The 26,477-nt window shown below is 49.7% G+C and overlaps 7 protein-coding genes across 7 annotated transcripts; 1 reads left to right on the top strand and 6 right to left on the bottom strand.

Annotated features, from left to right (window-relative positions):
* Positions 1 to 57: 57 nt before the first annotated feature.
* Positions 58 to 3,960, bottom strand: GGI43DRAFT_395953 (ubiquitin carboxyl-terminal hydrolase family protein). Its single transcript, XM_083204913.1, has 4 exons — positions 3,286 to 3,960; positions 2,997 to 3,140; positions 2,903 to 2,916; positions 58 to 2,838 (listed from the first exon to the last, which is right to left on the bottom strand). Exons 1-4 carry the CDS (start codon positions 3,322 to 3,324, stop codon positions 798 to 800), a joined length of 2,238 nt encoding a protein of 745 aa, XP_083064015.1. The 5' UTR covers positions 3,325 to 3,960; the 3' UTR covers positions 58 to 797.
* Positions 3,961 to 8,548: 4,588 nt separating this feature from the next.
* On the bottom strand, positions 8,549 to 9,836 carry GGI43DRAFT_380376 (Cu/Pi carrier; the record flags this gene model as incomplete). Its single annotated transcript, XM_083202972.1, has 3 exons — positions 8,549 to 8,617; positions 8,681 to 9,469; positions 9,549 to 9,836. 3 exons carry the CDS (start codon positions 9,834 to 9,836, stop codon positions 8,549 to 8,551), a joined length of 1,146 nt encoding a protein of 381 aa, XP_083064014.1.
* Positions 9,837 to 11,079: 1,243 nt separating this feature from the next.
* On the top strand, positions 11,080 to 12,220 carry GGI43DRAFT_395949 (uncharacterized protein). The gene is made up of 2 exons (XM_083204912.1): positions 11,080 to 11,315; positions 11,481 to 12,220. The coding sequence occupies exons 1-2, from the start codon at positions 11,223 to 11,225 to the stop codon at positions 11,904 to 11,906; spliced, it is 519 nt and encodes a 172-aa protein (XP_083064013.1). The 5' UTR covers positions 11,080 to 11,222; the 3' UTR covers positions 11,907 to 12,220.
* On the bottom strand, positions 12,221 to 13,680 carry GGI43DRAFT_395947 (uncharacterized protein). The gene is made up of 2 exons (XM_083204911.1): positions 13,417 to 13,680; positions 12,221 to 12,966 (listed from the first exon to the last, which is right to left on the bottom strand). Exons 1-2 carry the CDS (start codon positions 13,468 to 13,470, stop codon positions 12,454 to 12,456), a joined length of 567 nt encoding a protein of 188 aa, XP_083064012.1. The 5' UTR covers positions 13,471 to 13,680; the 3' UTR covers positions 12,221 to 12,453.
* A 466-nt stretch (positions 13,681 to 14,146) lies between these two features.
* Positions 14,147 to 16,769, bottom strand: GGI43DRAFT_395945 (NAD-dependent epimerase/dehydratase family protein). The gene is made up of 3 exons (XM_083204910.1): positions 15,828 to 16,769; positions 15,422 to 15,722; positions 14,147 to 15,350 (listed from the first exon to the last, which is right to left on the bottom strand). The coding sequence occupies exons 1-3, from the start codon at positions 16,030 to 16,032 to the stop codon at positions 14,726 to 14,728; spliced, it is 1,131 nt and encodes a 376-aa protein (XP_083064011.1). The 5' UTR covers positions 16,033 to 16,769; the 3' UTR covers positions 14,147 to 14,725.
* A 4,541-nt stretch (positions 16,770 to 21,310) lies between these two features.
* On the bottom strand, positions 21,311 to 22,884 carry GGI43DRAFT_395939 (F-actin-capping protein subunit beta). Its single transcript, XM_083204909.1, has 3 exons — positions 22,753 to 22,884; positions 22,166 to 22,593; positions 21,311 to 22,098 (listed from the first exon to the last, which is right to left on the bottom strand). Exons 1-3 carry the CDS (start codon positions 22,779 to 22,781, stop codon positions 21,704 to 21,706), a joined length of 852 nt encoding a protein of 283 aa, XP_083064010.1. The 5' UTR covers positions 22,782 to 22,884; the 3' UTR covers positions 21,311 to 21,703.
* Positions 22,885 to 23,818: 934 nt separating this feature from the next.
* On the bottom strand, positions 23,819 to 25,396 carry GGI43DRAFT_380371 (uncharacterized protein; the record flags this gene model as incomplete). The annotated part of the gene is made up of 4 exons (XM_083202971.1): positions 23,819 to 24,424; positions 24,506 to 24,636; positions 24,690 to 24,977; positions 25,072 to 25,396. 4 exons carry the CDS (start codon positions 25,394 to 25,396, stop codon positions 23,819 to 23,821), a joined length of 1,350 nt encoding a protein of 449 aa, XP_083064009.1.
* Between the last annotated feature and the right edge of the window lie 1,081 nt (positions 25,397 to 26,477).

The following is a 26,477-nucleotide window of genomic DNA, read 5'->3' as shown; positions in this document are numbered from 1 at the left end:
CTGGGCAGCTGTATAGTTATCACGAACAAGAAAAACATTCTCTTCACTATGCATTAATTTTTACAAGTCAAACTCATTGCCATTATTATCTCTGCAGGTCCCCAAAATCACAGTCCCATGACCAGCCCCCAAATTTCTCAGCTCTGCCAGTGGCACCACTTCCCATTGATGACATCACGGCGGCTGTACAGCTTAATAACATTATCCCTTCCCAACGCTATGTAAGACAACTAATTGTATGATACAGCTCTTGCAGAAGAAATAGAAAATAAGTTCCAAAAAGAAAAAGGGAAAACGAAAACGAGAAGAAGGAAAAAGATGAGAAAAGAAAGTCGACAGAGAAAAGCTAAAGACGAAGAGGAAGTAAATATGTCGGCCGATCGTGGTGAGCTATATATTACCCGCAGCATGGCCCCATTCAAGTAACGCAGTAAACGCCGTGTCCTAATAAATTGGCCATATCCCGCGTTTTCCTGCTTCAACAGAACTGCTGCAAGAATGGCGTAAGCCGTCGAAAAGCGAATGCTATTCGTGGGAAAAAAAAAAGATTGCTTCTCATGTTGGGTTCCTCCTTGGTTCGGCGTAAAAGAATTTTCCTCTCAAACAGATAGAGATTGTAAAATGCAGAAGATTCCCATCATCAATCGTACATACGAATTCGCCATACGCCTATTATTGCGCACCTCCCTAGACGTTTTTTTGTCTGTACATGTGCGTGTCTCTGTGTGCGTGTCTGTCTCTTGTGTCGTGTATATATCTTGATTACCCAAAATAAGACCACTGTATCCGGATTTATGCTAGGACGCTAGGAAGGGTGAGCTCTTCTTCCTGCCTAGACCAATGCTCATGCGTCCTTTCTTCTCTTTTTCTTTTTCTTTTTCTGGAGCATCGCCATTTATGGTAGTATCCAGGGAGCTATTCCTGTCCTTGAAAAAGCTGAAACTCCGCTTCGACATGGACTTGCTGCCTCGCTTAGACCGATCAAGGAACCCAGAGGATCCGCCTTCTTCCTTTTTTCTGGCGGCCTCTTCGACGGCTGCAGACTTCTTGCTAGCCTCCAGTACTTTTTGTAGCTCGTCTTGCTCATTTCGTCGAGCTTGCATAGCTTTCATGTGATCTTCTCTGCGCTTCTTCTCGTCTTCTCTAAGCTGTTTCTCTTTGAGCTTGTCTTTCTCCTTTTCAGCTTGTTTGGCTGCCTTTTCGGCCGCCTTTTCAGCAGCTTCGCGTTCTTTCTTCTCTCGTTTCAAATCGTCCCTGGATTTTGTTTCTATCTTGGTAGTAATTTTGCCTGTGAAACCCACGCCCTGCGCGCCGATAAATGGCATCTCGGGTATTTTTGGTGATTCTATTATAGGTGAAGTTGGTAATGGCACCCCGGTCGCTGTAGCGGCATGTGCGAGAGTTGCTAAAGACTCATGCTCCGGCATTACAACAGGTTGTGTCTGTTGACGCTTCAGAGGGACAGTATCTGGCTTGTCTCCGTTTTCATCTTGCGCCATATTAGCAGCCTGCGTCGCCAACTTTACCTCCTCCATTCCCTCCCTCTCTTGCTCTTCCCTAACTTTCTCAAAGGTAGTCTCTTGGTAAAAGAGAACATAGGCAGTCGCCATACCTGGCTTGTCGCCAAAGAAATTGCGCACAAAGTGCTTATCAACAGGCTCAACCATCTCGTCATCGAATAAGACCCAGCCGCGATCTTTGGTCTTGATAATGGAGACGTAGTGGCCATGATATGCGTTGCCACCTATGTGGACGACAACAGCATAGAGTTCATACATCCTATCAGGGTCCTCTGCGTCGTCCGTGGTGTTGAACATACGTAAATGATAGGGGTAGACAACACGGTGGAACAGTTTCTGAAGACGGCTATAATCCTCGGTGTACTTGAATCGCTTGAGGTGTAGAGTGAGTACTTTGGGCAAACGCTTGACTTTCATTCGCTTTTCAGCCTCTTGCAGACCACCACAGTGGTCACAGTGGAATTTGTTTCGCTCACAGAGCATCTCTTCGGCCGAGAATTTTCGTAGACAAGATGTGACCGATGAGTGTTGTTCGAGATCAATAGACAGATCGAGGAAAGTCTCGTCTCTCTGTGACGCCGTCTCACAAGTCAAGCACTTAGTCTCTGAAGTCAGTACACCCTCAAAGATGTCGTGAACCCAACCCGTCCCGGGAGTGCGGTAGCCAGTCATATTATTCATCAGCGCAGATCCTAAGGCATTCTGTACCGACTGCGTAAGTTCGGTATTGCCTTTGATTTCCAGCTGCTCCTGGAGCTTTCTCGCATTTGCTTCGACATTGGCAATGACGTCGTTCAATACGAGACCGTAAAATTCGTGGGCATCTTGGTGCATCGAATTCCGGAACATTTCGTTATCGCGCTTAAATATCTCGAGGAAGCGCTGAGGGCTCAGGACTCCCGTTCGAGTGCTGCTCTGAAGGACTGCCAGAAAGATGTCTTTGAGGCCTGTGAAGGTGCATTCATCCATGCCGTACGCTAAGCCATTTTCCTGCGCCAGCTCTAGGATTGGGCCCTTGAGCATGGCGTGTTTCTTTTTGTATTCAGGGGTATCCGGCTTGTCTTCAGGCTTAACAGCAGGTTGGCCGGGTGCAGGCTGACCGTTGTTGATGGCCTGTCTTTGTTTCATTGCCTCCTTGTTACTGATGCCCTTCTTCTGCGGTTGAGGCGGAGGTGTCGGCATTGGTGGGCGAATAGTGACGTTAACCTTTGGTCGATTGCCATTGGGCGTTCCAGATGGCGATAGCGACGGGTAGTTGATGACGCTTTCTCGAAACAGGTCGGAATAGAACAACGCCTGTACTATGGAATTGCAATAACTAGACAGTTTAAGTTAGTGGACATAGGGCTCCATGTTGATTGGGTCTACAAGACGAAGCGAACCAAGTGTTTCCAAACTATGGCACATGTTAGCATGGTGATAGTCACACAAAAGATAGGGGACGTAGCCCAGTGAAATATGGGATGATTAACATACGTTTTCGAAACCAAAAAACTTGTCAGTTCCATCCTCTCGTAAGGGACCAGCATTCTGCAGCATCTTCTCGAGTGGGGTCAACTCTGGTACGATCTCATCCTTCTTCTTGAGTACCACATCTTTGGTGGTTTGCGCTGTCGACGGCTGCAGAGTGATGGTTTGTTAGCGATTAGATTATTTCGGCGCAAAGTATACCAGTGTCTCTTGAGTACATGGCGCGATCGAATTTGCCAGTGTATCGCAAATAAAGACAGGTAGCTCGTCGTGATGAAGGGTGGGAGAGGCATACCGTGCTGGCGCTTTTGATCTTGTTAAAAAATCCGGCCATCTTGTCGTATCAAGCACGCAATGTTTGATGTCTGAGTATAGTAATGGGCGACGGTGGAGAGGGAGAAGCGAAAAGACAAAAGATTTCCAGCAGCCAGGGCCGCTCAACAGCCGCTCAACGAGATCGAGGACGGCAATCGGGGGTATTCATTCGAAGTATAGAGGCGACTGAGCAAGCTGGAACGATCAAGCAAATGGGTCAATGGCCAAAGCCAGCTGACCAGCGGAGAAGAAGTCTGTCGTAGGAGCGCCTAGCCTGATTATACAGGCCCTTATTTTTTCCCTTTTTCCTCCTTTTGATCTTGTGACGGGGATGTGGGAGGCTGGATCAAGGCCCGGTGGTGGCGCTGCTTCGGTGGTCAAGAGAATGCGTCGGAAGAGAAAGTCGGTTCGGATTCGGTGCCGACAAACGGATCTGAGAACAGCGAGCGAGGGACGTGAAAGACGCCGCACGAGACTGCAAACACGGGCGAAGCAAATGGCGACCGAACAGCAGAGAGCAGAAAAAGCACGAGAGATGAGGCGATGCGGAAGAAAAGGACGAGGATGCGTCAGGACGCGGAAGTGCAACTGAGTCTGGCATGGAAGTGGTCCAGTTGGTTTCTGGAAAGCCCCCAGCGCAGAGCCCGCTATCCGCGACTCACTCCAGGCCAGGCCCTTTCCTCGGGGCCTCCCCAGCTCGCTGTGGGCCAGTGGGGACAGGCCGCTTGCAGGGCGCCAGGGCTGGCATTGGCTGAGTGTGCAGCACCGCTTTTACGCAGTACCTGCACCGCTACGGCGCACAAGGTATGGAGTACATCCCAGGCCCAGGAGGCACTTGGCGCATGTGGCACAGTGCTGGGTGCTGCTAGCAGTTTAGCGCCCAGGATTAATACAGGACGGCTAGCAAGGCTAGCAGGTAGTGCAGCACTAAAGCGGCGCCTGCACAGAACTCGGTCGCTGTGGGGGAGGGGAAGAGGCCGTGTCTTGTGTGCATGAGGCGAATGAGAGGCGGCGAGGGACAGCAGCAACGACTTGGGGGCGGACGAGAACGAGGAGCAATCTTGTTAGCAGGTGCCTGGTGGCACCATATAGGATTCAACGCCGGCGGAATATCAATTCCCGAAGAGGAGGGATGGGCCTTTTGTCTTGTTTTGCTGAAGAATACCTTGCAGCTGGTGATGATTGTACAGGTACAGCTATGTAGGTTTCATAAGGTAGACGGTATCAATGGAAACATAGAGGCAGTGAGGGTGGAAGGCAGAGCACTGAGACTCAGCAACCAGCGGCACGCAACGCTACACTGAAGACCCCAGTCCGAGGTAGTTTCCGCCGCTGCTCTGTAATCAACTGCGTCCTGATACAGATGCGCAGCACACAAAGTACCTGGCATTTACGGCCAAGCCCCGATCCATCCATGGCCGTGCACTGTATGTACAAATAGATTAAATTAATAAACTACTAAATTAATAATTCGGTTCTTGGTTGGCCACTCACTTGTCTTTATTGTCAAAACAGGCGGCAGATGGATGGAGAGAGGCAAGAAAAAGTGTGCGTGAGCAGTAGCGCTGCGTACTATGTCCTGCAGAGGCAATAGTCGATGCTACTACGCGATGCTTAAAATATCTCGCGGTCAGTCAGTACCTGGCCTTTGGTAGCATCGAATGTATTCCAGGTGTCTTTTGACATGCTGTAACATCATCTGTCTGACGGCCGAGGGCAACTCCTGCCTTGCAGCATACCATCTTAAATCTTGGGACTTGGTCCCAAGTCCCCTCCCCAGTCCCTCGCTAATAAGATTACTCCGCCATGAACTCTTATTTTCTACGAAACAGGTAACACATCATCGATCGAATCGAGTGGAGAGGTCGAAACAAAAAGCATGAACAAGCACAAGAGAGGGGCATCCCAACCAACCAGCTGGACTTGGCCTTTGTCGTATGATGTATCCGGGGTAAGCCACGCGGAGGCATCTCTCATTCGCCTGCATGCGACGGTATGCACACCATCTGCGTAGTAGAGACTAACGGTCAGGTTAGCAGGCATGTTTGATTTCTTCCAGACAGCCCAGCCCCTGCTCTGCCCAGAGAGGGATATTGATTCTCAACAGAAAGCGGCAAAGAAAAGTCAATTCTCCTAGAGCACTCGCCACTCTGCAAAGCCTCTAGCCCATTTATTTTTTCTATTTTCTAGTTCCCCCCTCTCCAACCCGGCTGGTTCGGGAACGCCTCATTCGTCAGCGTTCTAAAATTGACACTGCGCGAAAAGAGAATGTAGAGCGAGAAAGAGGAGAGAGAAAAGCACAAGCAAACAAGGTCGATATTAGCCGAGTGGGCTGGGGAGCAGATGTAATGACGCCAGACCAGGTTCACGAGTGGTTTTTGTTTGGTCTCCGCCCTTGTTTAACATGGAACAGCGAAAATTAACTCGTGCGAAACGACAGGCGGCTCGGATGCAACAGTGCCTCATGGCCATTGATTGCAAGCAGCAGAATTGCCTATCTGCGGAGCATCGCAGTCTGCGCCTAGACACTGCACATGTTGATTCGCCCGTCGGCACACATGACTACTGTAGGCATCTCAAGCTGTGGGTTTTGCCTAGCCCCCATCTGGAGCAGCTTTAACAATGCGTCGATAGCTGCAGGCACTTGTCGCTGCCGCTGTTGCTGAATCTCGCCTGTCGCTCCATGCCCATCTGATCATCGCTCCCATCGCCCTTTTCCTCCCCACCCCCGCCTCGTCAAATCATACTTGTGGCAGCTCGATCATGGAGATACTAATCCATAATAGCTGCAACGGTTGAACGGCTGCTTGGCACTAGAGCCAACTTTACCAAACAATCGTCAACGAATCGCAACAACTTCTCCCTCGCATAACCAGCGATGGTGTGTGGGGAAGAGCCCCTTGCTAGCCCAAGAGAAATAACGTGGCTTTCGAATAGCGAGGGGGCCAGGCCGGGGCTTGGGACACCGAAAGGCCCAAAAAGGACCACCAGCCGGGACCACCAGACAAGGGAACTTTGAAATGCAGGCTCCTACGAGCTCTGCAAGCCATCAGTAGACGGCGCTTGCATTTGTCTGTGTGGGCTAGTCCTGTTTCTGGGTTCCTCGTACGAGCAGTACATGCTTCGTAAACGGCATATGATGGTGGGTTAGTACAGCGGCTAGAGCCAACACGACGTGCCAATACTCCATTTATACGTTCACGCGCAGGCAGATATAATAAATAAACTGGAGGCAGCCGACTTCTTTCTCTATAGCGCAGCAACCAACCGCAGCTAGTTCTGCAAGTCACGGGCTCTCTGCCTCTTCTCTTTTTATGCCTCGCTTTGAAATTCGAAACATTGGAGACCTTTGCGATTATGCTGCGTTTCCCTACCTGACCGCCACCTGTATTGCCTGCTCCACCATACAGAAGACATGCATATGAAGACAACCATCGCCGTAACGCATATTCTATTAATATAACACACGGGGCATCTCTCTTTTCGAAGCATCACAAGTGAAAGAAGTGAAAGAATACGAAGAGGAAACGGGAACGCATATCTGGTATCCGGGCACACAGTTTACTAGCCCATGAGCGACATGTTCATGCCTTTGCTCCACAGGACGTCATCCTACAGATCGATAATGCGACGATAGCCTGACAGCGACGAGCACATCATCCCCACCAGCTCCTCCAAGCGCTGGCTGGTAGATTTACTGTATCTTGCTGCAACCCCAGCAGGCACCAAATTAACAATGACAAATCTTGTTCGGCATCCAGATCTAGCTCTCAAAAAAATCACATAAGCTCTCGCCCGGCTTTGGCGTTCTTCTATCTTAAACGTGAATAGAAGTTTCCACGAAGAAGATAATACCTCAACCCAGCTGATACAAGTACCTTGGGTAGGTGACCAAGGTATCTCATCAGTTAAAACGTCACTTTATGATTTACCCATCCACCCTCTTTCGACGGCCAACCACTGCTTTGGGATCTAGCCTATCACATATCTCATTCTCCTTCAGCCCAGTCGGGCCTTTGTTCCTCTTCTTTTTGCCACACCCGAATGGCGCATCCCTTCTCCATCTACCGTTGGTCGGCGCCCGCTTTACGCAGCAGATCAGGCTACTCTAGAACGCATCGGAACTTGGTCCGTAGACCTGGTATTTACCCCGAACCCTGCGTGAGTGAGATTGTGTGTGCGCGCATCACCACCTCATTCCTAACTTTCGCCTACATGTGTGAATACATACATGTTTTATTTGTGTACTGATAGTACAGCCAATCAAAATTATTGAAACGGGGTATTAAATAAAGCCAAATGAAAATGGAGGGGAGAGAGAACACTTAAGTCGAACATACTCTTTCATCGAACAAATTCTTTCGGATATCCATTGCCGATTTGCTTGTGATTTTTTGTAGCTTTTGCTGTCAAACTCCTGCTCCATTGCTGCTTCCACCGCGTACAACTTCTGCTTCGTTAATGCTTCAACTCAGTATTGCTTATGCAGCTTCCATCACTGCCACTATTGCTACTGCTGATTCTTACTAGCATATTAAATCATTATAAACCTGGCTTGCCAAGAAGTGTAAGCTTTAAAAATAGATATACGCATAGGCTAGAGTAGGACAACGTGACTGTGCATTCAGAAACACAGGGGTTCTTTTATACTGTCTTGAAGTTCTATTATGGTATACGCTTGGCAGAGAACTATGTGGATAATTCCTTGACATTGATTTCTAATTGTACATTATCCAAGTGCATCGCGGATCAAGATGTAAGTTGGCCAAGCTATTTTAATAGTGGAATGCAATAAGCACACGACCTGGCTACCAATTGATCCCCAAACCTCCTACAAGGGAATTTCACAATAAGAAAGAAAGCCTTTTTAGCCAAGGGTAGAGTAATCTCGAGCATCACAACATAAGCACCACGATGGGACCAGGAGCATCTGACTATTAATAGTAAACCTGACGATCCTCCTTAAGCTCCGAGCCGCAGCAGCAGCTACGCTAACTTCGTTACCAAACATCAGCTCTGACTGTAACCCGCCTAAATAATAGAGATAAGCAGTACGTCAGTGTGTATCACTAGGAAAGAGAGACTAGTGAGATATGAGGTTTTCAGGTTGTCATTGGACTTTGAATTCAATAGATATTACGAAAGAAGCAAACGTCCACATTCGCAAATTACTTGATAGCAAATCTAGGATCCAGTTCCTAGCAACTCTCCTTTTCGCCAGCTCATCTTTGCCCATATATACTCTATTTCTTCTCGGGAGGCGGTGCCGGACCACCGGTGGTAGGCAAGCCCATGAAGATCTTGAAATAGTCCTATAAATGCATAGTTAGCATGACATCTACAACTCTGCATTGTTCGTCAAAAGAGAAACTCACGTAAATCATCCACTGGAGACCAGTCAAAGTACCAATCATGACAATTCTCATTGGCAAACCATTCCAAAGACCCTTGAAGCCGATATCCTTATAGATGCGACCAACAGCAGAACCGAAAGCCTCACCGGGTTCGCGAACGGAGTTGAGCTTGCTGACCATGACATCTGCGGGGTGAGAAACAATAGCGCAAAGAATACCAGCGAGATAACCACCAGTGAAGGAGACACCGGTCTGAGCAGCCTTGCCGTAGTCGTTCTTTTCACCGGGCAAGCGAGCGTAGATCATCTCAACAATGGTTTCGAAAGAGGCAAACTTCATCATAGTATACGGAATTTGTCGACCCCACAGAGGATAAAGGCCCTTGTAAAGACCAGCATAACCTTCTTTCGCAGTAATCTTGTTGAATCCATCAAGAGCGCCAGTGTAGGGGTTTGGTGAGCCTCCCTGCATTCGAACTTTTACAGCTTCCATAGGGCAGAGAGCAATATCGGCTAAGAATTCAGCAGAGGCTGAGGCAGACAGATACAAAATAGTCTTGTACTTGTGAGCAGCTTCTGGACCAGCAAGGTCGGAATATGTCTTCTTGAAGTACTCATACCATCCGTACTTGAAAGCACCCTGTGCAGAGTAACCGAAAAAGGTCGGGCTCCAGCCAGTAAAGATGCCGCGGATGCCCTGGGCGCGGTAAATCTTTCCCCACGCTTCAAAATTGCTCTTGTAAAGTGACGAGTCGACCTGGCGGCGCGTTTTGACGAAATCAAGAGGCGTTACAGCAGTATGAGTGAGACCCTTGAGAATGGAGACAGATATAAGCCAAGAAGTTCCCTTGAAAGCAAGTATATAGCGATAAAGGGCTTAATTCACTTACACATGCCATCAGTCCTCCAAACGTACATGCCGCATAGTACTTTCCAGAGTATAATTCAATCTTTCCCGCTTTGGCTTGAGCCGCAGAGCTGGCCTTTTCGAATTCCTTGGTAGCTTCATTGCTAAGCTTGACAGCCTTATCTTTAGCACTATCTACAACAGACCAGGCCCCGTAGAGTTCCGGACGAGCTTGTAGAGGAGTCGCCTTAGTCTGCGAGCTATGATTTTTAGGTGCTGGGCTATAAAAGGTGCCTTTTAGGATTTCATCTCTAGGATATAGGTGCGCCATGGCGAGGAATGGACAGGCAACCGAGCCTTCCGATTGTTCGTTTATCCTGGAAAGATACGATAGAACTCGCAATCAGCATGCTGGAGATTCTCAATTGTAGGCGGTCGTGGCTTGTCTGGGCTTGGGAAATGGGGATACGCTTATGTGAATGACATTGAGGCTATAACAAAGAGATAGACGGATATGATGACAGGTACGTGCTGGAGGTATTCTGAGGAATATCTGACGGCCAATTCAGCCATAGGGTGAGAAACTTACAAAAGCTAGTCGTATCGATGAGTAGCTGTTGGCACGCGACAGTGCTGCGCAGCAAAGAGAAGATCGCGACACTGAATCCAATGAGGAGAGACAATGCAATACAGAAAAGGATCGCGCGTCCACCGTCCAGGTTTATAAATGTCGCAAGATAAGAGCGAAACTACCGCGAATCTGCACTCCTGCCGGATAAAGGCGGCCGGGCCTAGGCCACGCCCAGCAACTGAAGTGCGTGACATCACTCAACGTCAAGATGCCAGACTGAGAGGCGGCAGCTACAACGGGAGCTGCTGCGAGCTCGCTCCGGCAAAGTCGAGGTACCAAGTCGCAGCTCATAGGTACAGCGCCAGCTATAGACTGGATGCTCCGCCTGAGAAGTAGCCATTTGCCCCACCAATGTCCCGATACAGCATCGGATATTATTAAACCGCAAACTCCATGGGAATGCTTCATATTCTCTTATCCTGACAGTTGATAACCCGGCCTTTCTTTTGGATGTTCTTGCTCAAATTTTGCTACATTTCCCATCTATCCGCTGCAATGATACGCAATTTTATCGTCTCACGGTCAATGTATAGCTAAATACTACTCTCTACCGTCTGCCAGACGATCGCATCATTCATGTCTCATCCATGGAACCCGATTCAAATCGATCGGGCGGCAGCACGGAACCGCTTTAAGCAACGCTCCACTACCGGAGAGTCGCAGCGGGGACAGTTCGGACTTAAAAGAAGCTCCCCTACCGAAGCAGTAGTAGCTAATGCTGTGGTACCGAGACACGCGAGTATAGGAGTTAAGAGAATGAATTAAAATAATCATGGAGTGAATTTCACGAGTTTTGCACATATTGTTATTGGCATTTACTTTTCTTGTTTGCTGTCTTATACAAGATACCACTTAGAATGATGACGTCTAAGAGACAATCACATGTATTGCACTCCACCAACTTTATGGCCCCGCCTAATGCTGAGCTAATCACAACTCCCCGCGGTCGGTGGCTCAATTGACCCCATCATATTTGCCATTCTGCCAAAAGAGTCAAACCACACTCACGGCACAAAGAACGATCCCAACAACCACTCCGTCCAGTTTCAAGGGGGCGCGATAAAACAAACCAAACAGACATCAGCCATGGCTACCACATTAACACAGCAGCCTGCTCAAGCCGGCCCGGCGACAACAACGCAGCCATTTTCCACGGCTTGGTCTTCAAGATATCGAGGCGTAAGTTTTGAATATCAAAAACAACACATTGTCGCATTCCGCAAAAATCTTCAAGAACATGCGCTGCAATCACCATCATACTTTTGGAATTGCACAGTATCTCATAGATTCAATGATTAAATACTATTTCACCCACCCAAGCTAACAATCTGTCTGCCTCTCTAGGCCACCGTCGAAGATCTTGACCCTCCCGCTGCTCTCTCCCTCAACCCTTCCGACACCATCAACGTCGCAATGCTCTCCGCCTTTGAGCGCGAATACACACACCTCACCATTGTCGACTCACAAACCCGCGCCCTCCTTGGCTACATCGCCATTCCCCACCTGCAGTCCCTCTTGGAATCCGGCCGCGTCCAGCCCAGCGACCCTGTTTCCGCCGCCATGACGAGATTCAAGCGCAAGGGCCGTAAATACCAGGTCATCACGCTACAGACTCCGCTGGAGGATCTCGAGGCCTTCTTCCGAGGAAACGTATCTGGTGGCCCCTGGAAGGAGGAGTTTGCAGTAGTCACGGACGAGAACCGAAGATTTGTGCTGGGCGTGGCGACGGTGCAGGATTTGGAAGAGTTTGTCAAGAGACGACCTGCTTAAACTTTTTTTTTATTTCTTGGGGCGTTCAAGCTAGCGATTAAGATGGGAAAAGAAAAATTCGAGCAAAGACGCCCTTCCTACGGTTAACGAGAGTGCGAAAGCGTCGTTTGCAGGTCTTCAGGTAGACGGCGTTTGGAAGATAATTGGCCATTATTCAACATGCGTTGGAAGTCTATCTGTTTCTTCTCTTTTCACTCAGTGGGAAGAGCGTGGTGAAACAGATCTATTTGCTTTGAGGAGAACTTATGATATGGGCGGGTTATCAACTCTTGATATAGGGTTCAACACCAGAATCGCAATAAATCATTCTAGGATGTCATCATGGATATATATGCTTTATGCTATAGATTTCTCCTGAAATAACTAAAACGAAAGCTTTCTTTGGCCTGAACTGTGGTCTGTCGCCACACTTTCCTCTGCCATCCAGCTCTTTTGTATATCATACTATATCAAATAAGAATAACCAGTCACACATTATCCTAGTTAGATATCTTCGTCCCATCACCAGATGTCCTATCTCTCAGTCATATTTTCTTGTTTTCCCTTCTTACTCTTCATCATTGAAGTCGTAAACAAGTCGGATCTGAGCCCGCTCCTTTCCTTTGGTCACGACAACATTTCGGCAGTACCTACGCTCGCCGTTGACGATCTGGAAGCCCCAGACCTGATCAGCAACCCAGCCCTTTTCCTCGTTCTTGGCGGAGTTCACAATGAACTGGCCGTCGCCCTCAATCTCCCAGCCCTTCTTGAGGAACTCGTCCTCGACCTCTTCCAGCTTGGCCCAGCGGCTGCGGCCCTTGACAGTGCCGAACAGCCAGTCGCTGTGCTCACGCTCAAAATTATCGAAGCAACGGTTCTCCTGGGTGCTGGATAGGCCCGAGGCGGACTGCTCGATGTCGATGTGGGTGACGACGGCGGCGGCCGTGTTGGGAGGGCTGGGAGGGCCGTCGTACTGCTCTACCTGGATGGTGATGGTGGCGAGACCGATTCCCTTGCGGATCAGGAAACCAATGCCCTGGAGGGCAAGCACCGGATCTGAGGAGTCAGAGAGGGTTTTGTTCTAATTGCGATTAATGCCGCGCCGGCGCTTTGTTAGTGGAGATGTTCTCATTTTCGCTTTTTTATGTGCCGATGTCATTTTGGGGGAGTGCGACTCGAGATGATGTTATGTCCCGGATGACACGGGAGGCCATAGCTTCTCTCTTGTCGCACAGCTTGCATCGCTCTCAATAATGATCTGTATTCCTCTCTTTGCATCGCTCTGCGTCGCTAGCCAAGCTTCTTCGCCTGTCAAAACAGCAGCGCTTGGCCTCCTCGTCTGGAAGCGCGATTGGTGCAGCTTGAACAAAAGCGACACAAAACAGCTGCTCGTAGTGGGGGAGGGGCATCAAATTCCCTCTTGAAGCGGGCGCAGCAAAGCAGAGGGAAACACGAGAAATTATGATGGGACGAGCAGGGAAGGGCTTTAGGGGGGTTTTGGTTTTGTGAGGTTGTACGGAGCGCTTCATACCATGGTCCATTTGCCAGTGAGGTTCTTGGCGGTCTTGCTTGATGGAGCTGCCATGGTTGCGATTGGTATAGATGGATATATCAAGCTTGAATAATGAGAGAAAGAGGGCGAAAAGGAGGTGCGATGCTCAGATGAAGCAAAAGTAGATAGAAGGATTGAAAGTAATTTTTCAAAAAGACAAAGTACTTATAGAACGCCCGGCGTGCGCATTAAGTGCTGCAACAGGTGGAACTATCACATGAAGCTTGTTTGCGCTGTTGGCGCAGCAAAAAGCAGCGCAGGTCATCATTGACCCGAGGCGTTCGTACTAGTCCTGTAGTTAATGGCAGGCAAGCACATGCACTCTGCAGGCAGCGCCCCGCCAAATCTCCCCCACACACTGCTACAGTACCTAGCAGCTACCTGCTGTACCAATGTACCTAGACTGCCAGTAGCAGTACAAGTAATGGTAACATGCTCAAAACGACAAGGGATTTTTCTGCCACTACTGCTATTACCCAGTCGATCATTATTTGGATCTTTTGGTTGCCTCATCCGTAATTCGTCCAGATTGAGACCCGACACCTACTGTTTTGGGCGTAGGTGCAGCGCCAAGACACCAGCAGCTCCTGTCTGTCCACATCCAGACACTCCCTCCTAAGCAAGCTTACGGAGTGCATGTACGTAGAATAAAGCGCTGCTATGTCGAGTAGAGATAGGCTAAATAGAAGTCATGCACATTCCTGCAAGGCAGATTCACAGAATAATATTTTCCAGAGAAAAGGCAAAGAATAATCCATCTCCATGTAGATACTACAACTAGGTAAGTAGGCACCAACCATAGAAACAACCATTACCCGTATATTCCAACAGCTTCGTTCTACCAGTCTTTCGCGTCTTTAGAAAGCCGGAAGCAAAGACAAACAAAGGCATAAAAGTAAAGAAAAGAAGAAGAAAAGAAAATATAATAAAAAGACAAGCCCAGCATCTGTCATTGACCTCAGCTCCCAGACGGATATCATGCTTCTCTCTCGGAACCCTGTGGATATCTAATGATACATTAACGAACTCCTTTTCTGGCTCGCTCTAAATCTTCAAGTCATTATCGCTATGAATGCAAGACCGTCACACATGGCTTTGGTGAATTCCGAGGGTCATTCATGATCGTCCATAAGCTGTTCAACCACAAGGTCTGCGTAGGCATCAATCAGCCGCTTGCTTTTTCTCAAATATGCGTACCTGCGAAAGCAATGGGAGCCCAGTGTCGAAGTGGTTATAATTCTGGCTTCTCACACTCATGTGCTGCGTGGTGTTTTGTTCGTTCTTGCCCTCATGGCCACCACTTCATCCTCTTGTAGCTCTCGATAACTTCCTCAATCAGCTCCTTTGTGACGGCGGGTTTCTCGTACTTGAAGCCCACAACAGTTTTTAGCCGGCTACCGTCCATGCTAAGGTCTGTGTCTTTGAGAAGCTCCTTCTCCATGAAGGGTGTCAGGGGGCCTGGTCGTGTAATGCCGGCATCAGCCAATAGATCAGCCCAAGGGGCGAGGACTTCGTCATTGACATCATCCACCACGCTGTCTAGGTTCATTCTCGCAAAGGTGCTGACAATTTGTCCTTGGAATCCTGTTTCGATTTTGAAAATTTCGCCAATTATCTCAGCCATGGTTCCCTGGTTGGTGGTGCCATCGTCCACCACGTTGAATGTCGGGACCTTGCCCATCTCGGCGTCCTTCCAGTTGGCTTTGCCAGCGTCGTACCAAACGGCAGTATCCCAAAGAGCTCGCGTTACATCATCGATGTGTGCCGTGTTGGTCCGCAAGTCTTTGGTCCACAACCACTTCATTTCTCCTTCAAGATGCTGGTAAACTCGAGCCATGCATAGGGCCGTCGCAACCCACTGGGATGCATACGGGCCGTATACATGTGCTAGGCGGACAATCGCAAGATTAAGTCTATAAATACGACGTTAGTAAGAAAAAGCTGAACGAGGAACAAAGCTGAAGAGCTTTTTTGCTTGACGTACCCTTCAATCTTGGCGAGCTCTTCCTCCGCCTGCAATTTGAAAACGGCAATCTTGCTCCATGGCTTCAATTTGTCCCCTTCCTTGCTCGGTGATGAATCAGGCTTATACACCATGCCAGTACTCAGCTCAATAAAAGCCTTCACTTTCCGCTTGGCGGCCTCCTTTCCGACAGCAATGGACAGCTCCAAAGATCTCAGCTTGTAAATCTCATCTTCCTGAGAATATCTCGTCTCGCCACCGCAGTTGAAGACATAGTCCCATTGTTTGCCGTCGGGTCGGTCAAATACTTTAACTAGAGCCTCTGTTCAAAGCAGCACACGCATGGTTAGCCAGGGATGGTAACTCGCGGACAATTTGCATTGACTAAACGAATTGAGGGGCTATATGTCAAAGGGCAGTCATTTACCTGGTTTGCTGGCATCGGCTTGCATAAACTTGCTTGGGGAGCAAGCCTCGGAGAATTCAGGAGCCAGCCAGGCAAGTTGGGGCAGCACCTTGTCAACAAGTCGCACTTCGGACGCAAGGTTGTTCTGGTGAATGTATTGGGCGAGGAAGCGGCCAATATAGCCCAAGCCTCCGATAATTAGGACGGACGGCTTCTCGTCAGCCATTTTAAAGCTTTTGCCGTGGCGGTCGAGGAGGCGCGAGACTGGGTGGTAGCGAGAAAAGTCGTCCAAGTGCACAGTTGCGGGCCACGGTTTCGAGTTGACGGCTGTAGTTTTTAACCCTCCCCTGAGCTCTCTATAATTTATTCGTATCGGGCAAGGAGATGATCAAGTTTCGTGGTGCTTGCTCTGGGGTTCGCTCGCGCAGCAAGTCTGCTGTGGTCGAGATGGGATGCAGAGGAGACGAGGAGAAGAGGGAGGTCGACGGGCTGCTGCCTTGAGTAGCTACTGTGTTGTCGTTTCGGTGCAGGGTGCCGGATCACCCACGTAACTGCCGAAGGAGAAAAGGAAGAGGCAGAGAGCAAATACAGGCGCACTGTGCCAGGGAGCCGAAGCGGAAGCCGAAGCGAAGGCAGAGGAGAAAACAGGCAAGCTTTTGTATCTCGCGGGTGGTGAGACCAGCAGCCAGTCCAGGTGCCTGAGACGGAGGGATGGGTGGGTAAAGGTCTAAGGCAAGGCAAGGCGAGGCAAGGCAAGGCAAGGCAACGAATCGAGCGAGGGGCTGCTGTCTGGAGTCCAGTCTTTTTTATTTACCGCCGCGCCTTGAAGAAAAGCAATCAGGTGTGCATGCACCCGTCCATACACGTAAAAGTGCAGATTACTCCGTGCCCAAAAAAACCAAAAGCCCCCCACCAGGCATGCACCGCTGGGCCTTGTCCATGCCATGTACCATGCGGCAGGTTTCATTTTCTCCCTTGCTTTGTAAAAGCACGGAGCAGTGCTACTCCATGCGGACGCCGGCGAACATCGCATAGTACAGTATGGGGAAGATGTGAGTTATTACAAGCACGGACACAGGGAGCTAGCCGAAGCTGTTCGTTAGCGATGCAGGCCGTCATCTTGAGGCCACCACTCTTGTCCAGGGACGAGCACGGCGTCTGGATACCTTACTGCTGGCCGTAGTGGTGGTGCTTAAACATTTATGTGTGTTGGACGACAGCTACCTACTACGTGCGTTGCTTCAGCTTCAGCTCCAGCGCCAGGCACATCCAGGCACGCATGGGCTGTGACTGGACACACCACTTTCCAGCCTGGTCTTGGCCAACGGCAGGCTGAAATCAGTGCTGGTGCTGATTCAGATTCTGGCTCTACTGTACATACATAGGCCTACATACTGCGGTGATGATGACGATGATGGTGAGCTGTGACCGCCCATCCTTCCGACCCGTCGGGACTGAGACGAGAGCCACTCAGAGGCTCTCACCACGATGGGACTTGCATAAGGCATTAGCGAACACACCGACTGACTGCCTGACAGCGGCAACGGCGAGCGAAATTGTCCCAGTCCAAGGGCTCTGTTGTACGAGGACGGACGTGTAACTTGGGCCTATTTCGAGGCGGCTAACCGCTGCCAGGTCTCAGCATCCCTGTAGACATCCCCACCAGAAGCTAGCGGGCTAAGCGGCCTGATGTTATTTGCCCAGCAGCTTGAGAATCTCTCGACTTTGGCTGGTGCCACGCACGATGAGGTGTCTTCTGCTTCTTCCTCTGCTTCCTTTTGTTCGTGGGATCCGAGATGGAGGTCAGTCAGGCCAGACCCTGGTTCACCGCAATGCATATGGTGTCTCACCTTTTCCCCCTTCAGCTTAGCAGCCCTAGTCGCATGTGCAAGTATCATTGATGGCTGTTGTCATAGTCAGGCAAGCAGCAATAGTAGGTACGGCGGGCAATTCCCAGGACCCAAGGATTATGCAGTAGGAGGGCACTGCCACTAAAGCTGCTACTGCTAGCACTGTCTAGCAGTGGGCAGGTACCTGTCTAGTAGCCGCCATAGCGCCTCTGCGCATGGAGCATGGGGCCTGGCTCCCTTATCGTCTGCCCTCGCTGTAATTCCGAGGACAAGGAAGGACAATTGTGCATGCCTGCCCAATCATTGCGCGGCATCTGCTTCCATATAAACCATTTGTTTTCAATGGCTGATGATAGTAGCAGCAGCAGCAGCAGCATATGCGTTGCTTTTCTTTTGCTTCTTCGCCCCCTTTTTACCTATTTTCAACACTCATTCAGCGACCCGACCCGATGCCGCGCCCCGACCGGAATCGCTGAGTGGCGCCACTACGGTTCAGCAATCGCTTTGGCCTCTGCCCTTGTGACAGGCTAGCAGTGGGACTCGTTGCGCCATGTGCAACCTTCAGGTGGGACGAACCGCTCCGAACGGGGACCAGCGGCGATGATGGCGGGTATAACAGCCCAAAGGCGCAAACGTTTGCTTGCTCGATGGCCCTTTGCGGTGGCCGCCAATTACCACTGATACGCACAAGTGTGGTAGCATCAGCCTACTTAGGTACCTCGTGCTTGGTACGAGAGTCCACCAAGGCCACTCGACTCGGTTCGACTCGACCTCCTATTACGGGCCCAGGCTTTGCGATTTGGAGACTGAGACGGAGGCCGAGATCAGCTCTTGACGTTGAGACTTGTGTACTTGTGCCTGGCATCTGGACTGTGTCTCTCCCTCGCCCTCACCTGTCCAACACACGCAGCATTGGCGACGTGGGGTGCGGGGTTCGCTGTCTTCCAAGCGTCGTTCTAGAAGACGACGCAGCTCAGCCAATGACTCGGTGCTGAAGGCAAACGAAACAGACCGCATTTTGTCGCTCCGGCATGGCAGTGGCCCGGCGTCTTTTCTCTTTTCTCATGCCGACAGCACGCCCCAGTCCAACTGCAGGAGTCGTGCAGCCGCCGGAATGTCCTGTATGCACCTGTAACCAGCCATCCGGCGCGAACATACGGGCGCTCTGCCTCTTACTGCCGCCTTGAAGAATACTAGTATTTGAACCTGTCTCAGTTGTCAAGCAAGCAAGCCACTGCTTCTAGTAGCTGCTTTGCGAGCGCAGGGAGGAAACGAAAGCCCCACTCTAATGACTTTGTTTGTGCATGTCGTGGGATTTAACGGAGTCAATACATGTTTTGAAGCCTCCCTTGGCTGCCACATGCAGGAGACAGCCCTCCCTTGCCTTGGGAGCTGACCTACTATTTCTTCGCTGTGCCAAGTGCGCCACGCCGTGCGAGTGCGGGCGATGGGGGGAGTAGGACCTACTCGCACACAATTGCTTCCAAGCAAGCAGGGAGACCCATTGTTCATCTTTCGATTTTGTATACCCTGATCCCAGAGACGCCCGAGGGGAGAGTGAGAGCGACAGGTGCAGTGGTACACCAACATGCTGTAGTATTTGGCACACTGTATTATCTGCATGCCTGCGTGTAGGACAAAGTGTTTCGAGTACAAAAGATATGCCCACGACCAATCAACTAACAGGGATATCTCATCCTCATCAGTCTCGGCAGGCAAAACTTGAACCGGTGGCGTACGAGCAGTCTAACGAGCACAGCGAATGTGTGTGTTGGCTTGTCTCCAATTGCGGGCTGCTCAACTCCACCGCACATTTATGGCCTTGCTAGCTAGTATTACCTGCCCATCTTCTCAATTCGAGACGTCAACAGATTTCGGCGACGAGTCATGGACAGGTACGCCACGTACGAATTGGCCTTACTTTTAGCCGCCTTCTCTGCTCGGCTTCAGCCGTAATTCCTAAGAGAAAAGATGGAGAGGTGTAAGATTGCTCAAGTCGTGATTTTGGAGCTGCCGAGGCTACTGATATCTCAGATGCCACCTACTTACTGCATCTACAGTATTCCTACTGGTAGTTTACCTACTAGGCCCAGATGGTAAGCAGATACAATGCTGTGTATCATGATTCCTGCAAGTGCTACAAGAGCTAGGAAGAAGAAGGGCTATAATCACAGCCCCAGCAAGACAGATCGCCATCATCCCTGGACGTGTGGAATACCTTTGGCACGCTGTCAAGGGTGCGCTTAATCAAAGCTGCACGCTAATTATCAGCCGCAGCACAGTTACGGTGTGATTCTGTTCCATCTTGGAGCAGCAAGGTCCTTAGTGTCTCGCGAATAGAAAGGAACGGTAGGATCGTGAGGATCCGCCACGCTGCAGCACCCAATCTACCATCGTCATGGGACTTCTTCAAGGCATCCGTTAGGGAGGTGGAAGATGAACAAGGGGGTGCTTTCCCACGTACAAACCGCAACCGCTTGTATGCTTCGGGTATATTATCCAGGTCTGATGCATATTGCATACTGCCATTTGCTCCATTCGTTAAAAACTAAGATGAAGTGCGTCCTTATCCAGCAATGCCACCAGTTCCTCGTCAATGCCTGGATCTAGATTAGGCCTGGCAGCATGTGTCGGAGATGGATGGAGATAGATGGCACTCCGCCATGGTTCAAATTTTCCTCTTTTTTTCTTTCCCAGTTCTCGTGGAATGTCCGGGGGTGATTCTTGGCCCCCAACGACATGGGTAAAGGAGAGAGATCGAAACCAGGCGGTAGCACTGCTGCTGCTGCTGCTGCTACATAATAGAAATCTCTTGATCAGATAGATGACTACATAGGGATCGGCCATAGGTCCTGCTAATCGCCGCCGCTGCCGCCATCCCTTCCAGAATGGTAATAAGACTTCCTGGTCATATTGCTACTGTACCACGAAGTCGTACTCAACAGGATACGATTACTCGTGCTAACCCTGGTCCTGCAAGGGGCGGGCAAGTCATGCAATATGCCGGTCTTTTCTTATTACTACTAGTATTTGTTCTTGAATGCAAGTCATCCATCCACTTGGCCATTTCTCCGTAGCTTTGTGCCTCTTCCGGATATGCTACCGACGGCTAGGAAGCTGAGGTCTTGTGCCATACCCCACAGCCCGTCCTATGTTTATTACATCTCCTCTGGGGTTAGGGTTTTGTGATTGTTCGATCCAAGGCGTTGCCCGGCTTCTCATTTTCTTTCGTAAAACGCGAAAGATTGGCTCTGAACTGGCATATTTGGCTTCGTTTCATTGTTTGAAAGGATAAGAAGTGATGGCATGAATTATGTATTGCTGTTCTGACCGCAAGAGAGTGCTGCAATACACGACTCAGCTAGAATCCCTAAAGCAATTGGCTCGACTTAAGCTCTCGAAAATAGCGGTCGAGCCGAGACAAACTTCTAATTTCTAACAGCCCAATCAAACCATTCTCTACCTTTGCGTGTTTTCTAGTATAGCCAGCTGCCCGTGAATTGGCATAGAAGACTCATCTTTCCAATCAACAATTTACACCAATGGAGGAAATCATGGGTAGATTTAAGCATAGAGATGAAACTATCTTGTCTATAATGTGAACCCAATTAACTGGCTCGAATATCTCTGTATTAAGATACTAACTGAGAGTTTGTTTTCTACTTAATATCAATATCTGACATCAATGATGTCAAAAATACCATTGCATGACAGAGATACTGGACATGGAATTTTGCGAACATAAATTTGGCCCCTATTGCCATGTGCTCGGGCAATATGAGATAGTCATTAAACATTCAGTCCTCTCAAATCAGACTAGGACAGAGAGACAAACCATCCATAAACGATTTCTAGAGCTATAGGATTTCAAACTTCTTCTTTTTGAATAGGGCAAAAATTCTAACAGACACATATTTCTAGCATCTATGTATCAGGCGCTTCATCTTTCATAAAATTGTCAAAAAAACAACTTTCAAATCATATGCCATTCAAAAGAGAGAGAAAAAAAAAAATGCGAGGGAAACACAAAAAAATGTCACTCTATCATCATCGCTTCATGCTGCCAATAAGCTCCCGTTGCGTCTCCCGCTCCTTTGCGCCATCGCTCAAGCTGCCCACGCTCCGCAGGTCGCCCACCACGTCCTTTGCCTTGCCAAAGTACACGTCCTGCAGCAAGTTGCGCATCTTGAGCTCCATGTCCTCGACCAGGCGGCCGACGTTTGCAATGTGGCTGTCATCGTTCTCGACGGGCAGGTCCTGCTCGACTTGGCGGGTCATGTTGCCGCTGAGATCCATGTCGCCGACGGTGCCCTCGACGTTTGTGGAGAGCGAGAGGATGACGGTCGAGGTAAGCTTGTAGTGCGTCGTGCGGCCGCGCTCGATGGCTTCGAAGACGTGGATGGAGTCCCACACGCCTTCGGTGTTTGTGCCTGGGGTAGCAGCTGTTTATTTTACCATTGTCAGTACTTTATATATTGAGAAAGAGAGAGCTTGTTCAACCCAACGTACACTTCTTCACCAATACCACGCCAGCAAAGCCGTCATCCAAGTTCCACAGATAGACACTGCTCACACCTCCCTCGTAGTATAGTTCTCTGTAGATATCAAACGCCTCGTTGGCCTTAATCTCCATCTTTCGCACCCTCTCGTTCGGGATGGCCCCCTCGCCAGCACCGTCGTTGCTTCCAGGGCCGACACCGCCGACGCCGCCCTCGTCCAGCGGCGGGTCAAACTGGTTGCTCCATGGGGAGCGGTAGCTGTCGCCGTCACGGTTGTAGTCGCAAAGGAGATAATCGCGGCCGGTCTGCCTACACCGCTTGACGGTGAGGGGCTGGTCGACGGACGAGAGGAGGTCTTCGGTCAGGTCAGGGGCGAGGGAGATGATTGCGTTGAGGTGCTCGCTCGTGTGCTTTGGGTTCAGGCGGCGGAGGAGGTCACTGTATAGAAGATTGGGCCGGTTAGTTTCAGTAGTAGCAGAAAAAGAATCAGAAGCAAGTAAAAGATATCGACCAAGATATAAGGAGAGAGAACGAGAAGGTGGGTTGCTTTGGAGGTTGCAGCAGCATAGAGAAAGAGGGGGAAAGGAGAGAACTCACAGCGCCGAGTCAAAGGGATCAGCAGCCATTGTGATGTGGATTTATTGCACCAAAAGTCAATTCCAAGCTAACAATTCGGTAGTTTCGAGGTGAGGTCTGGCAAAGGAAGCCCGAGATGTTGTTTGGTCGCGGGGTTTCGAGTCGTCGGGTCGCCAGGTCACGTCACCAGCAACGGGCTTCTAAGGAGCCAGTGCCTAGCGGGCAGCTATCAACTACCAACCCCACCAAATGGGCGGGCAGCTTTGGGCAGTGCTCTTTTGCCATGCTCTCACTGGAGCTTCCCCTACCTAGGGAGCTATGCTGTGCTGAAGTAATTACAGTTCTAGAGCCTCAAATGTTCCTCAGTTCCACAGCTCATATATCATGAAGTTCTCAGTTGTCTTTTCTTCGACAAAGTGCTGAGTCATTTTTATGTTTTTAATAAGATATATGCAGACAGATAAAATCTACTCAGATTTTCACCATTCAAAAAGAAGTTTCGCTTGCTTGTGTTTTATTCAACATCCAATTTGTCTGCAATCTACTTATCCAGGGTGAAGTAAGAAATATATAAAAAAAAAAAAAAGTAATAACCAAAGCTCAAAACTTCCTCCTCCTTTGGCTATAAGCAGCGCAATCCAGAAAAAAAAAATCCAAGAGTAATGAAAATACAAGAATCCTCAAGTAACAACTCGCCCTTTTCCAGACCTCTATGAGTAATAGAGAACAGGCAATTGGAGTGCCGCCTTGCTATGCCCCCTGACCATTTAACCCCAGCCCGTACCGTGAAATCGCCAAAACGCCCCGCCATCAGCCCTTCGTCTTCCCCTCCTGCGGTGTCGTGTCGCCAGAAATAGGTGCCGTTTTCCGCTGACTTTTTTTTTGGTGTTAAATATTTTTTTTGTTCTCTTTCCATATTATGTTGATAATAGATAATTTCTTATAACAAAAACTAAACCTGTAAAAACTGAGGAAACCCTCGTTGTTGGTGTCTTTCCAGAAAAGGGAATATAGGCGTAAAGCATTGTCTCGTGTCCAAGGTTGCTGCAGATAGATATTCCTGCATATAGATAGAATCTTCATCACCTCACTCGATGACTGTGCTGCACATCAGGCAATATGCTTGCTCAGTCCACTTCTTCTCTCCTCCCTCAACGCCCTCTCTTAGATCTGTTATCTCCCAGACTGTAGGGCCCTCGTTCATCTTGAGAGTAGCTTCAAAAAGACCTTCCCAGGGTTTCTTTGACGACTTCTTGCGCTTTCCTCGTTTCGCCAAGCCAAATTTCGAGGATTTGTCGGAGGAATTTTGCGGTGCAGGTGTTGGAGTTTCTGTGGCTTTGGATGATTCATCATCTCGTTGCTTCACTAGCACTTGGTCTTTTACTTCGGTGTTGGCGACTATTGGCGATTTCCTGTCTTCTCCCTCGTCTGGGCTCAATAAGCGGTAAGGCAAGTCCCCGTTTGTTCCTTCTTTTGGCTTCTCTTTTATAACATCCTCCTTTGTCTCCTCCTTGATAACAGGCTTTTCGGGTTTATGGGGTGTCTCTGTCCCTAATCGATCGTACACTCGGGTGAGGACATCGTCGAGTAAGCAGTCGATGTGCAGCCACTCTTCGCAGGTCTTGTTTGAGCAACCCACTAGTGTTTTGTCGGGATTGGCAGGAGTCTTGCAATTGCAGACGAGAGCAACAGACTAATCGAGAGAAATAAACAGTCAGCTTATTTGCGTCTGACAAGTGCAAAACAGCGGTCAATTGCTTTCAAGTTAACATACCGATAACTCTGCTGTTCTGCAGTTAAAAGCTTGTCTCCAATAGAGAGACTCTTGAATATCGTCATCGTTTGATTCAATCCATTGCTTGACATTGACGCCCATGACGACACTGACAACGTTGATAATGTCCACTATTTTGGCGTTAGGGATGATGCATGCGCAGTGGTGATTTCGAGATGCTTACTGTGGTTGGATGCGACTAGCTCATGTTGTCCGTGGTATGGCTGTCGTCCAGAAATTTGTTTCTTGCCATCTAGCGTTCCGAGAGGCAGCTCTTCGGGCCAGTACATCCAATAGACGCGGGCATATACGTGGTGTTCGTCCGAGGCTCGCACCTCCAGTATCCGCGCCACCCAGTAGTCGGCCTTCTTAGCAACCTTGCTGGCACCGGCGGGCAGAGAGTTCTGTCGTTCCATGGTCGCCTCGTTCGCCACGTAAACAAAGTCCTCGGTGTAGTATTTGACGCCGTTGACTGCACAAGTTCAGGCTTGGTTAGATGTGCTGGCTTGCTTTCCCCGCTCGGGGCCGGGGTATTGGAATTCATGGAAACGATGGGATATACTCACGAACAAAGCTGTTGTAGCGTGTCATGTCCATCCATTGCTTCCGCGGATCGACATTGTAGACAAGCTTCATCGACTGGCCCGTCTTGAACTTGCCCTCGGGGTGGAATACGGCGTTCTGCGTCAGGACTTTTTTGTTGGAGTCTTCGGCCGACTTGTCCTGCTTCCGCTTCTTGGATTTGGGTCCGCCATCTTTATCGCCGCGCTCTAGCTCCGAGACAACATTGATGGTGAACGGGCAATCCGCACGATTCTCGTCGGGGACGCTGCCGTCAGGCACAGCGTCGTCCGGCGCAGGGCGAGAGCGCTTCCGAGGCTTGGAACTCATCGCGGACCCTTGGGCAGCGCGCATGCGGAGAGTCGCGCAATGGCTGGGGGAGGCGTCGCGCGTCGAGGGGAATTTCGGGCGGTGGCGGCAGCTCGCAGTGAGGGCTCAGGGCGCAACGAGTCTGTTGCCGGGCGTGCTGCCTGTGACGATGCGGAGATGACACCGAGCGATGAAACGGGATGGTTTGCGTCGGTTCGGTGTATCAGTATGTAAACACACAAGCGCCCGCCGAGCCCTGGCAAATCGATAGCGAGTTGGGGTAGGATCAACTGCTATGTAATATGCAGCTTGTTTTTTTTAGACGGCTGGGCTCCAGCAGAGGCGCGCCTGGAGCTGAGTGGTCGGTCAGTGGGCGTCAAGCCACCGCAGTCCGGGGTGAGGAAAAGAGACAAGGGGAGCACGGCGCAATTGTTCTTAATTTTTTTTCTCTGGGCTTCTATACGGCCCAAGTGGGTTCTGTTTGATAACAATCCTCGGCAACAATCTCCAGCGATAACATAACCCTGCACAAACTGGAGGGGGGACAGAAAGTGATAATGAAAGGGAGAGAAAAGAGATTGCTGAAGAAAAAAACAAGTTTCTCTCTTCTTCGGCCCGTCCTCTACTAGATCCAACAACTTCAACTAAAAAAAAGAGAAATTGCGACAAAACGGCCAACCAACACGGTATAAAAAAAAAATGAGAGGCTGATCCATGTATCCGCCTAGGCGCTAACAGTCACCGAATTCATCGTCACACACAGTTACCCACTTCGGCGATGCAAGCCAAGCATCTCGAGCCAAACAAACTCCCCACCACAAGAACTGCTCTTGCTGCTGCTTATTTCTCTTAGCGTGCGCTGCTGCACCTTTGTTGTATCACGGAATGCAAATCTAGTTGCCTTAGTAGGTGCTTGGACTGCTGGCAATAGCCTTAGCTGCTGACTAGCAATGGCAGCTATAGTTGAATCACCACTAACACCGGCAACCCAGCGCCCGTAACGAGCCGTCCTAGTCCTGCCAGAATGCAGATTATCTGCACGTCCTACCCAATTAGGAACGCCTAAAGCATGGAGCTCATAGCACTAGCAGCAGCAATGTCG

The sequence above is a fragment of the Trichoderma evansii genome (genome assembly GCF_050947405.1).
Source record: "Trichoderma evansii strain SZMC 28006 chromosome Unknown GGI43scaffold_3, whole genome shotgun sequence".
NCBI classification, from domain to species: Eukaryota; Fungi; Ascomycota; class Sordariomycetes; order Hypocreales; family Hypocreaceae; genus Trichoderma; species Trichoderma evansii.
Note: the sequence above shows the minus strand (reverse complement) of the source record. Positions and strands in the feature narration are given on the sequence as shown.

Coding starts and splice junctions, on each gene's coding strand:
- GGI43DRAFT_395939 (XM_083204909.1), bottom strand. CDS start 22,781: ATGGCTGCTGATCCCTTTGACTCGGCGCT. Junction 22,594..22,752: donor GATCCCTTTGACTCGGCGCT/GTGAGTTCTCTC, acceptor TCTTCTATACAG/TGACCTCCTCCGCCGCCTGA. Junction 22,099..22,165: donor CGTGGTATTGGTGAAGAAGT/GTACGTTGGGTT, acceptor TAAAATAAACAG/CTGCTACCCCAGGCACAAAC.
- GGI43DRAFT_395945 (XM_083204910.1), bottom strand. CDS start 16,032: ATGGCTGACGAGAAGCCGTCCGTCCTAATTATCGGAGGCTTGGGCTAT. Junction 15,723..15,827: donor AGCCGATGCCAGCAAACCAG/GTAAATGACTGC, acceptor TGCTTTGAACAG/AGGCTCTAGTTAAAGTATTT. Junction 15,351..15,421: donor GAGCTCGCCAAGATTGAAGG/GTACGTCAAGCA, acceptor TCGTATTTATAG/ACTTAATCTTGCGATTGTCC.
- GGI43DRAFT_395949 (XM_083204912.1), top strand. CDS start 11,223: ATGGCTACCACATTAACACAGCAGCCTGCTCAAGCCGGCCCGGCGACA. Junction 11,316..11,480: donor GGTCTTCAAGATATCGAGGC/GTAAGTTTTGAA, acceptor CTGCCTCTCTAG/GCCACCGTCGAAGATCTTGA.
- GGI43DRAFT_395947 (XM_083204911.1), bottom strand. CDS start 13,470: ATGGCAGCTCCATCAAGCAAGACCGCCAAGAACCTCACTGGCAAATGG. Junction 12,967..13,416: donor TCACTGGCAAATGGACCATG/GTATGAAGCGCT, acceptor AATCGCAATTAG/AACAAAACCCTCTCTGACTC.
- GGI43DRAFT_395953 (XM_083204913.1), bottom strand. CDS start 3,324: ATGGCCGGATTTTTTAACAAGATCAAAAGCGCCAGCACG. Junction 3,141..3,285: donor AGATCAAAAGCGCCAGCACG/GTATGCCTCTCC, acceptor ATCACTCTGCAG/CCGTCGACAGCGCAAACCAC.